This window comes from Neofelis nebulosa, chromosome 1 (assembly GCF_028018385.1).
Source record: "Neofelis nebulosa isolate mNeoNeb1 chromosome 1, mNeoNeb1.pri, whole genome shotgun sequence".
Classification (NCBI taxonomy): domain Eukaryota; kingdom Metazoa; phylum Chordata; class Mammalia; order Carnivora; family Felidae; genus Neofelis; species Neofelis nebulosa.
Window position 1 is genome coordinate 61,646,898 of NC_080782.1, and position 17,083 is coordinate 61,663,980.

General features: G+C 35.2%; 1 protein-coding gene across 4 annotated transcripts in view; it reads left to right on the plus strand.

Moving 5' to 3' along the window:
- The window catches only part of RANBP17 (RAN binding protein 17), a 333,236-nt gene that overhangs the window by 53,851 nt on the left and 262,302 nt on the right, over window positions 1–17,083 (plus strand). For all 4 annotated transcript variants that reach the window (XM_058723330.1, XM_058723324.1, XM_058723321.1 and 1 more), the window contains one exon: window positions 9,992–10,097. In XM_058723330.1, coding sequence (XP_058579313.1) covers window positions 9,992–10,097 — 106 coding nt within the window. The remainder of the gene's footprint in view (window positions 1–9,991; window positions 10,098–17,083) is intronic.

Genomic DNA, 17,083 nt, shown 5'->3' on the forward strand with positions numbered 1-17,083 from the left:
ATTGCAGTTATAAACCATAATTACAGATTATTACAGCAATAATTATTTTGTTAAAGGAAAAATGTTCTTTGCTTGAACAGCTGCTAAAACAAGTGCCCTGAACATTTCAGAATAAATAGAAAAATGGAAAATTATAATGGAAATTTAGTCTCATTATAAAGATGATATTCAAAACAAATGTGTAGATATGAAACTTGTTTATTGGATATTTAAATTTCTAAATGTAATTTCGATTTACAGATTTACATGGTTCTTTAAACTTTGTGGACAGAATTCTGTAACCAAAGTACCATTTATTATTTTGAATACTGTCAGTCTAAAATTGTTGAGGTTTAGGGAAAGGATGTGTATGAGAAATACTACTTCTCAGTTAAATATGAAAATTATGTTTGATAGCTTAAAAATAATGCCTTTATATTCCATTGTTGATTTCTAACACTAATCCTAATTTATTCAGGCAGTGGTTGTTAAGTTTCTAAGGTTAAGAAATGCCTGCTTTGTTGTTTGTCGTATAATAGAAGTCACTGTTTCCAAAAACAAGGAGAGTAAATAAACATTTTATTTTTCCTCTGAATAAACAAACCTCCATTCAGAATTTACCATAATTTCAGGAAAAAAAATGCTCACAATTGATCTCATGCTATTTCTGCATAGCATTTTTTGATATACAAGCCTTAATTTCAAAGTCACAGAATAAAAGGAATTAAAAAATAAAAAACTTAAATTTGAGAAATTCATGTCCTGTATTTAGTATCTTTTATTTTTCTATTATTGGACAGTGATACTCATCAGCTGCACTGAAGAAATCATTTTTCCCCGTTACCTGTCTCTCACTAGGTTCAATCCTTTGGGCATGGATTCTCTCCCTTTTCAGCCTACCCCAGACACACACCTATTTAGTTATATCCCTATAGCAGAACATGCCACATAGGAAAGTACATGAATGTGTTTTACTTGGAATATTTTTTTTTTTTTACTTTACAGTTTTTTTGTGTTTGTTTTACAAATGGCATTAAGAAAGTATATATGGCTAATGGTAACTAGCTTTAATTGCAATAAGCCTCTTTGGCAGAGAGGAAAAGCTCTTAAAAATTGTGTGACTTAATTTTCTTGAGCAGCTTCTAAAGTAAAACTCAGAAGAACATATAAATGTAGCATTGGTATGTTTTGGTTTTTGTAGGTTTGATATAGAAGAACTAAAAAGGGGATGGCTATTTTTATAATCATAATAATAGTAATAACAGCCAGTATGTACTGAGCATTTATAGTGAATATTATTATGACCACTTTTTATGAAAAATATTATTTAGTGTTTGTCACAAGCCTGAGAGCCAGGTGTAAGTATCACCCTCATATTTATAGATGAGGGCATTAAATCCAAGTGAAATTAAGTAACTACCTTATTGATAGTAGAGGCAGGATTTTAACTCAGCCTGTGCTCTTGGTAGCCTAAAATGTACTGCCTTCATTTTTTAATGTTGATATTTCAACAGAGAGATATAAAAATTACATGCATGAGGAATTCTTTGACTATTTTCAAGTAGGCTTGTTTTTATCAAGAGCTAATAAGCAGATGTTTCTGAGTTTACATTAGTGATAAGCCCCCAAAATAAGTTTGCTTATTTTAACTATTCAACACATACTTATTTCATGTATCACATATGCTTGGTTTTATTGCGGGCAGTTTGGGAATCAAAGGAAGTATGAAAGACCCTAGACATGATCCCAAAAACAGATACAGTCTCATCTGTGATTAAAATTTGGAGACAGAAGAAACTCAGGATTAGGAATTAAAATGTGTTAAATAAAAACTCGAGAGATTCTTGGCTCGTAAGATATTATTGGATCATTGTGGTCCAGCTAATTGTCAACGGTGGGGTTTGAGTATTCCCTTTCATCGATCTTGAGAGGAAGTAGTATCTCCTAATGGTATGAGAATGAACTCTTGGAACTCCATTGTCTGTATGGGAATCATAGCTCCGCAGTACTTAATAGGAATATTTGTGACATTAAATGGATATAAATATAGGTAATAGATAATGTTTAAAATATTGCCTAGTGCATGGAAAATACCATGTAAATGTTTGCTATTATTTTTAGTAATAGTCAAGCTTGCTTTAAGAAAAACCAGTATCTAGGGACGCCTGGGTGGCTCAGTCGGTTGAGCCTCCATCTTCGGCTCAGGTCATGATCTTGTGGTTTGTGGGTTTGAGCCCCGCATTGGGCTCTGCGCTGACAGCTTAGAGCCTGAAGCCTGCTTCAGATTGTGTCTCCCTCTCTCTGCCCCACCCCCACTCATACTCTCTTTCTCTCTCTCTCACTCAGAAAATGAATAAACATTTAAAAAAAGGAAAAAAAAAAGAAAAAAAAAGAAAAACAAGTATCTGTGGGGTGCCTGGGTGGCTCAGTCGGTTGAGTGTCTGACTCTTGATTTCGGCTCAGATCATGATCCCAGGGTCATAAGATTGAGTCTTGTGTCAGACTCTGCACTGAGCCCCACTCTGCCTCTCTCCTGTTCGTGCTCTGTCTCTCAAATAAAAAACAAATAAATAAAAATGAATAAATAAATGAAAAACCAGTCTCTGAATGTCTAAATTGATAAAACATATAAAGAAGGTTATTATTTATACTTAAATAATATTTTTCATTTTGAAAAAATTTGCAGTAGGATATTTTTTAAATAATGACTCCCATTGGGTAGGTAAATTATTGCACTGTACTTACCAAAAATTATGCTTGCAGTGTTTCAGATTCACATCCATTACTCAAAATGCGTATGTCCCATGCACAGTTGCAGCATAATCTATTAATAATGACCTCTGTAAGATTTTGAGAAATATAGTCAGATCTCCTTATTTGGAATTTATGATCTATAACATTACTGTTAACACTGAATTAGCAAATATTAAACTATTGTTTCTAGGGTAGATACAGGGTTAGGTTCCTGCAGCCCCTGGTCACAACATTTTCGTCGGCTGATGAACATATAACCTTGTTTTATGTGTGTTCCTGTTTTAAAACACCTTGTTTAATGTATATTGTTGATTCATTAACATTGTACTCATAGCCATAGCGCTCATGCCTGAATGAAGCTTATCTAACACATATATTTTCTCTATGAGGCACATTAACAGACTTTTTTCACATAGGACCACCATGTGGCACTTCACTATTCTTGGGCAGTATTTTAAATAGTAAAATCACCAACAGAAGGCACAAATTCGAGTATAAAAAAATTGGGCACCAAAAAGACCATGAAAGAATACTTACTTGTTTATAGTATGAAAGATGAAACAAGAAAGCAGAGTGTTGCTTTGTTTTACCTAAGCTTGGAATGTACACATTGGGCAGCTTAGATTTTGTTGTTGTCCACTTACACATGAATGGTCACAAGTATTTTTGGAGTTACAAATAAACTTTACCAAGTTGACAAATTTTTATTTTATTTTTTATTTTTTTTTATTTTTATTTTTTTTTTTTAAACGTTTTTTATTTATTTTTGGGACAGAGAGAGACAGAGCATGAACGGGGGAGGGGCAGAGAGAGAGGGAGACACAGAATCGGAAACAGGCTCCAGGCTCCGAGCCATCAGCCCAGAGCCTGACGCGGGGCTCGAACTCACGGACCGCGAGATCGTGACCTGGCTGAAGTCGGACGCTTAACCGACTGCGCCACCCAGGCGCCCCCAAGTTGACAAATTTTTAGATAAGAGAATCTGCAAATGAAGAAGATAGACTTTATTACATCTTGGATTGAGTATGCTTTGAGAAGAAATTGCTTTTGTCTTGTTTAAGCAATAAAAATATAATTACCATTAACATTCATTTTTAGTAAGGACTCTACATTTTAATGTTTACTAAATTGATAATAAAACGTTAACTTGTTCTTGCCTGTTTCATGATATCTTTTCTATGTAATGATTTCTTTTTCTTTTTTTTTTTTTATGTAATGATTTCTTAATTCAGTAACCCATGTCTGTTGATAACTTACAATGTGTCAGCACTGCTTTAGGCTCTGGAAGTGCAATAGACAAAAAAATAAATAAAAATTAAAAAAAAATCACAGTTGGGGCGCCTGGGTGGCGCAGTCGGTTAAGCGTCCGACTTCAGCCAGGTCACGATCTCACGGTCCGTGAGTTCGAGCCCCGCGTCGGGCTCTGGGCTGATGGCTTGGAGCCTGGAGCCTGTTTCCGATTCTGTGTCTCCCTCTCTCTCTGCTCCTCCCCCGTTCATGCTCTGTCTCTCTCTGTCCCAAAAATAAATAAAAAACGTTGGAAAAAAAAAAATTTAAAAAAAAAAAAAATCACAGTTATCATGCAGTTGATATTCTGTTGGAATAGACAGGTAACAAAGCAAGATAAATACCTAAGATATATTAGAAAGTGATAAGTACTAAAAATAAAACCAATGAAGCAGAGAAGAAGGGTATGAAATGTTGGCAGATTATGTTCTGGTTATCACTTACCAAAACTTAGTAGTTTATCAAATAATGGTCATTTTGTTATTATCTCTCAGTGTTCTCTGGTATTCATAAGTCTTAGCTGGATGATTCTCATTTGGGATCTTTCAGGCATTGTAATCAGATGACAGCTGGCATTGTAGTCACCTGAATGATTCTTTACTCACAAGTCTGGTATCTGGGCTGGAATGTTTGGTGAATAGTCTCTCATTGGCATTTTTCTCTCTGCATTGCTAGCTTGGGCCTCTTAATAGTATGATGTTCTCAGGGTATGTGGTCTTTTTACATGGTGATTGGCTTCCCCAGTGTGAACATTCCCTAAGAGACTGGAAGAAGCTGTTGGTTCTTGTAAAGACTAATCCCAGCACTGGAATAATGTCACTTCCACCATTTTCTTTTGGTCAAAGCAGTCACAATCCAGCATACACTTATAAAGAATTGGAAGAATAAACTCCACTTTTTGATGGCTTGTGCATACATGGGGAGAAGGAATTGATGATGGTTGTCTGGAAGGTGTGCTACTTACAGTAGGTATTAAAAGTTGATAGCGTGGCTACGGAAGGCCTTACTGAGAACGTGACTTCAAAGTGAGGCTGGTCAACGTGGTTGTATCTTTCTCTAGTTCTATTAAGCTGTGTAAGTATAGGCAGAGACTAGGTAGGGAATTGGACTTAAACAGTCATGGGTTTGTAAGATGAGTGTGTCAGAGCAAGAGAGGAATTGAAGTGGTATAAGGCATAGATTATAACGATTGAGCATAGAGCTGAAGCTAAGTAAGCAGGGTAGAGAAGACATGAAGTTTGTAAGAGACTGAATAAATGGCAGATCCCAAAAAACTAGTACAACTAATAAGAGATTAGCAAAGTTGCAGGATATAAGATCAGTAAACAAAAGTCAATAACATGTCTATATATTACCAATTAATCAAAAATGAAGATAAGTTCAGGTAAAATAGCATCAAAAAAGAACAAATTACATAGGCATAAGTTTAAAAAAAAGGGTTAGACTTACATACCAACCACTATAAAGCATTGTTGAAAGAAATTAAAGATCTGAAAGACACCTGTGGTCATGGATCACAAGACTTGATACTGGTAAGATGGCAGTATTCCCCAAATTGACCTATAGATTCAGCACAATCTTTGTTAAAATCCCAGCTGGCCTCAGCGCAAGAATTGACATGCTGATCCTTAAATTCATAAGGGAATCCAGAAGACCCAGAATATTCAAAATTAGCTTGAAAAAGAGTGAAGTATAAGGACTTACACATCTTGATTTCAAAATTTATTAAAAAGGAAAGGTAGTCAATATAGTGTGGAATTGGCATAAAGATAGACACTAGAATAGTGAAATATAATTGAGAGTCCAGGTATAAATCCTTCAATGTATAATGAATTGCTCTTTGACAAGAGTGGCAAATTCAATTCAATGACAAAAGAATAGTTTATTTGACAAATGGTGCTGGGACAATTGGATACTACATGCAAAGAATAAGACTAATATCTCCCACCATATACAAGAACTAAGTAAAAATAAATCATAGGCCTAAATGTAAGAGTTAAAACTATGAAACTCAGAAGAAAACATAGGAGTAAATCTTCATGACTTTTGACAGTAAATTTCATATATTAAAAAATAAATAAATTAATTAAAAAAAAAAAATTTCAAAAATAACCCAAATGTAAAAAAATAAATAAATAAATAAATAAATAAATAAACAATAAAAAAAAAGGAATTTAAGTGTCTCCTGAAAAAAAAAAAAAAAAAAAATCTTCATGACTTTGGGTTGGGCAGTGGTTTCTTAAATGTGACACCAAAAGCTGAAGTGACAAAAGAAAAATTCAAAATTTTGACATCAGAATTAAAAATCTCAGAATGTTTCAAAGGATACCATCAAGAAAGTGAAAACACAACCCAGAGAATGGGAGGAAATATTTGCAAATTTCATATCTGATGAGGGACTTGTATCTATAATATATAAAGAACCCTTACAGCTCAATAATAAAAAAAGATAAACAGCTCAATTTAAAAATGAGCAAAGGATTTAAACAGACCTTTCTCCAAAGAAGACATGCAAGTGGCTGGTAAGCATATGTGAGGATGGTCAACATCATTAGTCATCAGGAAAGGATATATTAAAATTACAAGATTCCATTTCACACTCACTAGGATGGGTATAATCAAAAAGATAATAACAAGTGTTGATAGGATTTGGACCTTCATATATTGCTGGTGGTAATGCGGGTTTAGAAAGCAGTTTGGCCATTCCTTAAAATGTTAAAAATATATGTATCATGTGACTCAGTAATTCCATTTCTAGGTATACCCAAGAGAAATTATCCACATAAAGGATGTGCACAAATATTCAAAGCAGCATTATTTTTTTAAGTATTTAAACTCTAGTTAGATGATATACAGTGTAATTTTAGTTTCAGGTATACAATATAGTGTTTCCACATTTACATACAACATCCGGTGCTCATCACAACAAGTGTATTCCTTAATCCCATCACCTATTTCACCCACCGCCCACCCACCTCTGCTCTAGTAAATACCAGTTCTCTATAGTTGAGTCTGTTTCTTGGTTTGCCTGTCTTTTTTCCCCCCTTTTGTTCATTTGTTTCTTAAATCCCACATGAGTGAAATCGTGGTATTTGACTGACTTATATTTTACTTAGCATAATACTCTGTAGCTCCATTCATGTCCCTGCAGATGCCAACATTTCATTTTTTTATGGCTGAGTAATATTCCATTTTGTGTGTGTGTGTGTGTGTGTGTGTATGATATATATACAGATCTATCTATATATATAGATATCTCTATATCTATCTATCTATCTATCTATCTATCTATCTATATATATCATGGACAAGACACTGGGCTGTTTCTATAAATAGCATTATTTTTAAAGTCAAAAGGTAGAAACAGTCCAAATGCCCATCAGCTGATGTATACATGAATAAAATGTGCTATGTCCAACAATGGAATTTTTTTAAAATATGGTTGATACACAGTGTTATATTAGTTCCAGGTATACAACATAGTGATTCACCTTTTCTATACATTATGGTATCCTTACCACAAGTGTAGTTACCATCTGTCACCATACAATACTATGGTAGTATCATTGACTGTAATCCCTATGTTGTGCCTTTTGTTTCCATGACTTATTCATTTCATAACTGGAAGCTTCTATTTCCCCCTCCCATTCACCCATCTTGCCTGTCCTTCAACACCCCCCACCCCACCCCACCGGAAACCATAAGTTCAAACAATGGAATGTTGTTTGGCTATAAAAAATGAAGTACCAATACAAACTACAACATGGATGATCTTTGAACACATTATGCTAAGTGAAAAAGACAGTTACAAAAGCTACATGTTATATGATTTGTTGACATGAAATGTCCAGAATGGGAAAAATCTGAGGAGACATAAAGTAGATTAGTAGTTGCTTAGGGATGGGGGTGAATTGAGGGGTATGGAGTGGAATTTCTTTGGTGAGAGATGAAATGTTCTAAAATTAGGTTGTGGTGGTGGTTGTACAACCCTGTGAATTTACTTAAAAACAATGACTTTTATAAGTGGATGAATTGTATGGTATGTGAATTATATATTTCAGTAAAGTTGTTAAAGAAAGTGATAGGTTCATCTGTTGGAGATTCCCAGTAGAATGAAGGATTGTTAGTGTTGGAAGATTCATCTTTGTATATGTTGAAGCCACTACTGATTATATAATAGAAGTCTTGTTGGAAAGAGTGACAGCAAGCCAGGAATGAACACCTTCAAAAAGTAAGGGAAAATAACCTGAGGGAGAGTAGATCATTGCAGCCAGAAAGGATATTTGGTAATATAGTTTGATGACATAAGATGTCAGCTGAGTGCTTTTGATGGAGGGAGAATATTTTGGAAATAGACATCAGGAACATCAAGAACACCTCCATTGTTGTAGGCCTGAGATACAAGAAGTGTGGAAGAGAGATCACTTGAGAGGACCCACAGAAGTAGGGTCATCAGGGGATAGCATGTGTTACTAATAGACTTTTATGTTAATCATAAAACAATTTTGAGTACATAGGCAACTTTCTTAGTACCTTCAGCTTCCTAGATGGGCTTTTTGTTCTGTTACTTTTTAAAAATTAATTATGTGTATCTTGCGGCTTGAGTCTGTTTTATGAATTACTTGATCAAATTAGTGTTTTTGTCTCCTATTGAATCTGTTTCACATTGTTTATGTCCCAGCCTGCATAATTGGGTCTATTCTGATTTATTCATTGTTGTTTTATAATACAATAGGGGATGTGGATATTTGCCAGGCTATATTTCTAACTTACAGGAAGTTTGTCACCTCAATAGGCTGATGTCTCTCTTGAAGTTAGAGGGAATTGATCAGTTATAGAGTAATGATGGCTAGTATTCACAGAAATATAGAAAGAATGTGCTCTTTTTCTACATGAATTTATCCTTCCTAAGTCTTCCAACAGGCAAAGACATCCATAAGACTATTCAAGTTAATACCCTTGAACTTTAGTTCACTTGAGAAGGTTTCTCAATACAGGAACATAATTGATTTGTTTCTCAATACAGGAACATATTTGATTTTGGTATTATGCAATAACCTGGTCAACTTTGAAGAATCAGTCCCTAAGAATAGCACAAAATTTCTTTTTAGCAAGATAACTGGTATGTTGTTAATTGTTCATAAAGGTCTTGAGAATTTTGGAGAATCTGATACATGGATCAGTGCTTCTAAGTTGTAAAATGATATATGCCTTAAATAAAAATCATTCAATAAGTACCTCCATTTCTGAATTACTCAATTTTGTGAAAACTGTAGATGCCATGCATGCCACTGTTACAGTTAGTTAAGCCCTTGCTAGTATTGCCCGTGAAGTTAATTTTGTTGTCAGACTATGTGATTTGAATTGTGACAATCTTGGATTTTAAAAAATTATGCATAAAATACAACAGTCTTGTATTTTAAAAAGTTATGCACAAAATACAAAGGCGATAAATTTATTACCATCTATTAGGTTCAAACAGGGACAGTACTAAAAATGATCAGGCTGGTATTATCAACATTGACCATGTTTGGTCAGTGACCAGAAAAGATGTTGGTCTGTGGATTATATTAGTACTTACTTACAGCCCTGGTTCTACACATTACTTTAGGTGTTTTGTTAGTTCAATTTAATTTTAATTGTAAGTCTTCATGGTAGACATTATTTTCTCCATTTTTCAAATGAAAACCCTAATGTGTAAAGGGGTAAGTAACTTACGCAAGATCACATAACAAATTGTTTGAAATGGGATTTTGAACATAACTTTAACTCTGTAAAATCTGTAATTTTTACTGTTATGCTGCCTTGATAAACTTAAAACTTACTCCACTCTCTGTCAAGGACTGAGTTCACAGTAGTTTATCATTTGTTTGGAAGAATAGATCACTTTGCCAATTTCAGAATTTTCTGCAATATAAACATTGTTTCTATCAATACCTCCTAAGCATTTCTCTTTCCTGTTATGTTTTAGGACGTCTTGCATGGCTGGTATACTTAGTTGGGACAGTTGTTGGGGGAAGGTTAACCTATACCAGTACAGATGAACATGATGCTATGGATGGAGAATTATCCTGTCGGTAAGTGATGGCCATAAAACTTACAGAAATTTACTAAGTAGTTAAGAAATTTAGTTATTATTGAACTGGAATTATAAGATAAAACATTTTGTACTTGGCCATTTGAGGAAGGTATTATTTTCTTTTTTACTGGTGTGAAAACTAATAGAGGTTAGAGGTTAAGTGATTTGTAGAAGTCAAATCTCTAATAAGTGTTATAGTCACATATACTTTAAACTTGCGTCTAAATAGTGTTTAGACTTGCATCTAAATGAAGGTTTAAGTTGCTTTTTATTTCTTAGGATCTGACAAAGCTTGCTAAATTGGTGTGTATTGGGTGGTGGCAAAATTGGGGTGATATACATGTGGTCAAAAAGCAGTGGATAGTCAGTTACCCAATACAAGCTTTGTTTGTGATTGTTGACTAGATTTTCCACCTCATGACTATAGCCTTAATAAGAAGCAATGAATTACTTGCCTTAACACTGAGGAAAATTCCTACATGTGAATAATACACGTGAGTTGGTTTTCTATATATTTTAATTTACTTTTTAATAAAATTTTTCTTTATAACAAAGTCGTATGTGTTTTTATTGGACACTTAAATATTTCAAATAAAAAGAAAAGTCATAGATTAATTTGAAGGTAACTATTACTGTCATTTTGCTAAAGACCTTTGAATTTTTTAAATTAATGCTTGAGGGTATATGTACATTTCATGTGTCTTTTCCAACATTTTTTAAACAAAAATTATACTAGAATACTGTTTTGTAAACATTTTAAAATGGGGACAAAAATACCTAATTCATTTTGGGCTATTATAAGGATTAAATGAGTTAATATTTTTAAGATGCTGAGAACAATGTCTGGCAAATGGTAAGTGCTATATTACCAAACGCCATCTGCTCCACCCCCGCCCCACAAACACTTCTCTTTTTAAAAAATCAAGCATAATATTGTGATTTTACCTAGACATTAAATATTCTAAGCTGTTCCTTAATTTAAACATACCCTGGTCTTGGGAATTTTAAGTTGTTTCCCAATTTTTCTTCAATGTAAACTGCTTTGAGGTGAATATTCTTTTAGATCAAAATAATTTCATTAGAGTTAATTCCTAAAGGCTGTAGAGTTGGTGGAATGGTCTACAGCATGTTAAAGAGTTTCAATACTAGTTTATTCTCTGAACTCAAAGGCTTTGAGAGTTAACCATATTTTCTGCAGTTGAACCCTAGTTAATAGGATTATCTTTCCCAGATAACAGCAAATATCTTGTGTTAATTTTGTATTGCTTTGGTTACAAGTGATGTCAAACATTCTTTTCCATTCCTACTTTTCCCAATTGTATTTTCTCTGTGATTTTTAAATATGTATAGATTGTACCATTTAGCTAGTTTTCTTTTGTGATTATCTTTCCTAATTTGTTTATAAGAACTCAGTATATATCAAAGATCTTAATATTTTGCTATTTATTTTGAAAATGTTTTCTCCATGTTTTTAATTTGTTTTAGAAATTTCTTTCTTACTGGATTTAAATATTTATATGTTCAGATCTATGAAATTTTCCCTTCATATTTTCTTTTTTTTTTTTAATTTTTTTAACATTTATTTATTTTTGACACAGAGAGAGACAGAGCATGAACGGGGGAGGGTCAGAGAGAGGGAGACACAGAATTGAAACAGGCTCCAGGCTCTGAGCTGTCAGCACAGAGCCCGATGCGGGGCTCGAACTCACAGACCGTGAGATCATGACCTGAGCCGAAGTCGGCCGCTTAACCGACTGAGCCACCCAGGCGCCCCACCCTTCATATTTTCTCCGTTGTTCATGCTTAGAAAAGTTGTTCCACACCTGGATAATAAAAATACTCACCTATGTTTTCTCCTAGTTTTTTTATGGTTTCAGTTTTTTATATTTAATTCTTAATATATTTGACATTTGTCTTATATACTTTTTCCAGAGTTTACATAGTGTTAACCAATTAATGTGAACCTCATCCTTCACACATTTGAAATGCTGCTTATATCTTTACATGAAAATTTTAGGTCTTTTTCTAGTCTTTTCATTCTTTTCCACTGATCTTGGAAGTCTGTTTTCCTCAGTGTAGAATAGAAATATAAGGCAAGTAATTCATTGCTTCTTACTAAGGCTACGGTTATGAGGTGAAAAATTTTGTCAACAATCATAAACAAAGCTTCTATTGGACAATTGACTATCCATTGCTTTTTGCCCAGATGTATGTCACCCCAGTTTTGCCACCACCCAGTGGCAAAGTTCTTAAAATTATTATACCTGGTTGTGGCATTCTCCTTCCTTACTAATCTTAAATATATTCCTAAGTGTTTAATAAATTTGTTGCCATTTTGAATAGAAAATTTCTCTTCATTCCATATTCTTTTCTACCTTTAAACTACCCCTTTGCAGTGAAACTGGAGTCTGAATGGAACACAAATATTTTCAGCTTTTCTAAGATTCATTATTTCCAATATAGAATAACTTTAAAATATGAATTGGGGCATTCTTAAAATGCTTTGGTTAATTTTAAACAAAGTGAATAATTTGCCTCCGTGCTGTCTTTTAATATAACATTACATGTTTAATAAAGTGGAAAGTAAGTATACTTTTTGCTATAGTTTGATTTTTTAAAAGTTTTCATCATCAAGCAGAGAAGTACCCACTGGCATTATTTTCCTGAGAAATATATAACAGGAAATGAACAAAAGCAGGTATATTTGCCAAGGAAATAAACAAAAGCAGGTGTATATTTGCCAAGTAGAAAATTTTAATTTTTTCTTTAAGCAACAAATATATTTAACTTTAATATTTGATTTGCGTTTTAGCCGTTCCCTAGAAAACAAAGCATTAGGTGAAGATTATGGTCTAAGGTTTTATTGAAGAGTGGGGAGAAAGGTGCATTTTCAAGGAAGGAAAAATGAAGGAAAAGAAAAATTGAGAGAATAGGAGAAGACAAATACAGTCAATAATCCTCATCCACAGATTCCAGTTTTGCAAATTTGTGTACTTGCTAAAGTTTATTTGTAACCCCAAAACCAACACTTCTGGTGCTACTGCAGTCATTTTTGGATATGTATGTGCGTGGAAATTTGAGTTGCCTGATACCCATTTTCCCAGCTTTGCCTTCTTATTTCATACTCTAATACTGTAAATAAGTGTCCTTTACATTGTCTGTTTAGTGCCATATTTCTCACGTTTTTGTGCTTTTTGTTGGTGGTTTTACTATTTACAATGGTCCCCATTGTAGTGCTGAAGTGCTGTCTGATGTTCCTAAGCACAACAAAAAAGCTGTAAAGTACCTTACAGAAAAGATACGGATATTAAGTAAGCCTCATTCAGGTCCAAGTTGTGCTATTAGCTGTGAGTTCAATGTTAATGATCAACAATACATATTAATAAATAAGATGTCTTTAAAGAGAAACACACATAAAACAAGGTTATTTGTTAGATTGGTTAATGAAAACATTGTAACCAGTGTTCCTCAGGAACCTAACCCTGTATTTCCTCTGGGAGCACAGTGGTTCAGTATTGACTAATACAGTTTTCATAATGCCTTTTGAGAACATAACTACCATGAATAATGAGAATCAAGTGTATAAGATGGTACATTACAGACTTTGTTGCTTGCTGTTACAGGAGTTTTTCCCAGAGACCACATGGACCAATGTGTTTCAAAACAGTTCATGGTGGTGGCAGGATGGGGGTCTAAGGGCAAGGCATTTTTCTGTCTGCTTATTTCTGTGTCCTGTTTCTTACTAGTTAGTGTCTACTCCCGGGGTGCTCAACCTTTTCATACTTCATAGTTGTGTTCCCTGGCCTCTTTGAGGTATCGCTGGGGAAGCCAGAGCTTCTGTTGGTCCTGTTGGGGTGGGAGGTAGGGGCTAGAGCTGTCCTAGGCCTTACCTCTTCCCCGGGTAAAGATTTACAACTGCAGGAAGTGTGTGAATCTTACTGGAGCCAAAAGACAAGTGGTTGAGGCCAGGGATGGGGTGAGAGGTAGTGGTGGGGTTGGTGTATATGTAAACAGGGCTAAGCAGATTCAAGATCAAGGTGGGGCATAGAAAAAATATAAATATCTGTTTTGAAATGTTGAGATTTTAAATTAAATAAGAATGTGGTTATATGTAGAATTTTAAAATATCAATTTCATATGAAGAAGTTCCAAGTAACTGGAACTGTAATACTGTTGCCTTCTGTGTATTGTTACATGATACCTTTTTAACTCCTGGGGGAACAATACCAAATTAGAAGACCATGAAGCTTCTGCCAGAAACCTATATGCTATTTTATCAGGAAAAGGTTAATATTCACAAAAGCTCCCAATATTGTGATAATTATAATTAAAACATGTTACTTTAACATATTTAAATATGCTACTTTAACTTGGCAAATAAATATATTTGTGCTCAGGCCATGCAATTCTAATTAAATAAAGATAATTTTATAGTCATTTCCGTTTCATTCCTCATTACCAGAACGTAACCCTCTTGAGTGATTACCCAGAGACTGTGTTTTATTCATCCTGTGTCTTCTCAGTTTGCTCGTGCTAATAGAGCGACTGCTGCTTTTAGGCTTATTCTTCTCAGTTACCCCCCCCCCCCCCCCCCCCCAGTCTCTCCTCACTTCTCTGGCCTGTTCTTCTCCAAGTCATCCCTCATTACTCATGAAACCTCTGGCAGCTAGCTTGGAGTCTTGTTCTCTCTCTCAGACTCTGCTGTCGTATGGATGACTTCAACTTCTTTCCCATTAGATCGTGGTGCTCTACTCTGCTCATAAGCTTCCAGTGGCTTCCTGTCACACACATGACAGATTCCAGAGTCCTTGCCAGGGCTCAGAGCCTCTTGTACTACTTCTCTGACTTCATTTCCTCCTCTTTCTCATTCAGCCCAACCACAAGGGCCTCCTTGCTATTTGAGTATTACCAATATGTTCTCACTTTAGGGCCTCTGCACTTCTCTGCTAGGAATGCTTTCTTCCAGATGTTTATAGGGTACTCCTTCACTTCAGTCAAGTAGGTCTATATGCAGCTGTCTCTTCCTCTGATTTCCCAGTCTATAATAACACCCTATCCTAGTTTAGTTTCTTCCTAGTCTTTATTACCCCTTATGTTTATTTGCTCATTCCACTAGTGTAAGGAAAGGAATAAGCTTTATCTGCTTTGTTCACCGTTGTATTTTTACCTCAACTGCCTGGCAAAACCTTAACCCTGAAGGAATTCAGAGTTTTCTCTAACCCGTTAAGTGATAACAAAAGAATTGCATACCTCTATACAGGTACCATTTGTCAATCAGAATGCCAGTTTTCACCTCAGCTGAGCGCTCAGCATTGCTCAGTGATTCTGTGTTGTAGTCATTGTTATCTTCTAACTTCCAGATACCTGTTGAACTGTTTCACTTGCATGTTCTGTTTCACATTTGTCTTCAATTCAGTGGCTAACATTAAACTTCTCTCTTCTATCCACTCCCAGCCCTGACCTCTTCGCGTGTCTCCTTGCCATCCGCTCGATTGCCTAAGTCTGAATCCTGGAAGTTATTCTTAACTTTTCCTTTTTTCTCTCTCACCAGCATCCATGTAGTCTTCATTTTCAAATACTGTCAGCTCTACCTTCTAGTTATGCCTTTTAGTCCAGTTGTTTCTAGCCGCTGCTGTTGTAGTTCCTATCATCTTTCACCTGGATTCATGCTACAGTTTTAAGTTGGACACCTTGCTTCCTCTCTGGCTTCCTGAATCTGAAGTACAGATCTGATTAGGTCGGTGCTTTGCTCAAACTCTGAGCAAAGTACTTGCCATTGCTACTGGGGTTAAAATCAACATGGCTCATCAGGTTCATAATCTGGCTCCTGCCTGTCTCATTAGCTTCATCTGACTGCTTTGTAGCCATATCGAACTTTCCTTAGCTCTGAACTGAGCCATGCCTTTTCTGCCCTCTCTGGATAGTTACACATGTTTTCTCCTTTCTCTCCACACACTCTTTCTTTGCCGTTTTCCATCCTAGAATGTTAAGAATCTTCCCCAATTTTTTTATACTGTTTATGATAGTACTTGTCATTCTTTAATTCCTTATTTTATGTCTTTCCCTGCATAGACGATAGGTTTCTGGAGGACTGAGAATATATATGTCTTGTTTACTTATATTCTGAACTCCTGATACACGCCTGCCACATAGTAGGCCCTCAGATATTTGTTGACTAAATGAATACTAATTTATTTGGATATCTAGGGGAATATAAACAACTGATTATCCAAAATTCATCTCTTTGAATTTGAAATGCTGTGCTTTATACTTGGATTGAAATTATTTAATGATATACTTGTCTTTTTATTCCCCCCATGCTCTTTACCAGAAATAATTTGACATAAAGGAAACAGTATGTGTAGGACAATAAAGTGAAACTGGAAGTGAATGTTATATATATAATGCAAGTTTTATTCTTAAGCACTTTTAGAGGTAGCCACAGATCTTTGAAGGGCACTGTGGCAGAGGTTACTAGCTGTCCAGCATTTCTTCTTCCCTTCTTCTGCAGTAATAGAATACCTGATTCTTACGGTGGGTATGTGGCCACCTGAATAAAGACCAGATTTACTAGACTCTCTTGCAGCTAGGTATGGTTAAGTGATTGTGTTCTAGGCAGTCAGATGTAAGTGAATGTGGTGTGTGCCAGATGTGTGGACCTGTGGGGTGGAGCTAAAGAAGCCATCTTAGGCCACAAAGTGATTGTGTGAATGGAGGCAAATGTAACAACAAGATGTGAGGAACCTGAATCCCTGATGCACTGTGGAGGGCTAACTAGTCCTGGAGGACTGCCTTGGATATTTGCTTGAGTGAGAAATAAATATCCATATTGTGTAAGCCGTGGTTATTTGGACCTTAGGCTTTTGCAACTGAACTTCTGGTACGACTACCAAAACTTCTTTGACAAATGGATCCTGTACCCTGCTGGGAACTCTTTCCTGCTTTCCTGCTGGGATGCCATTGCCTTTTAGGCAAATGCAAATC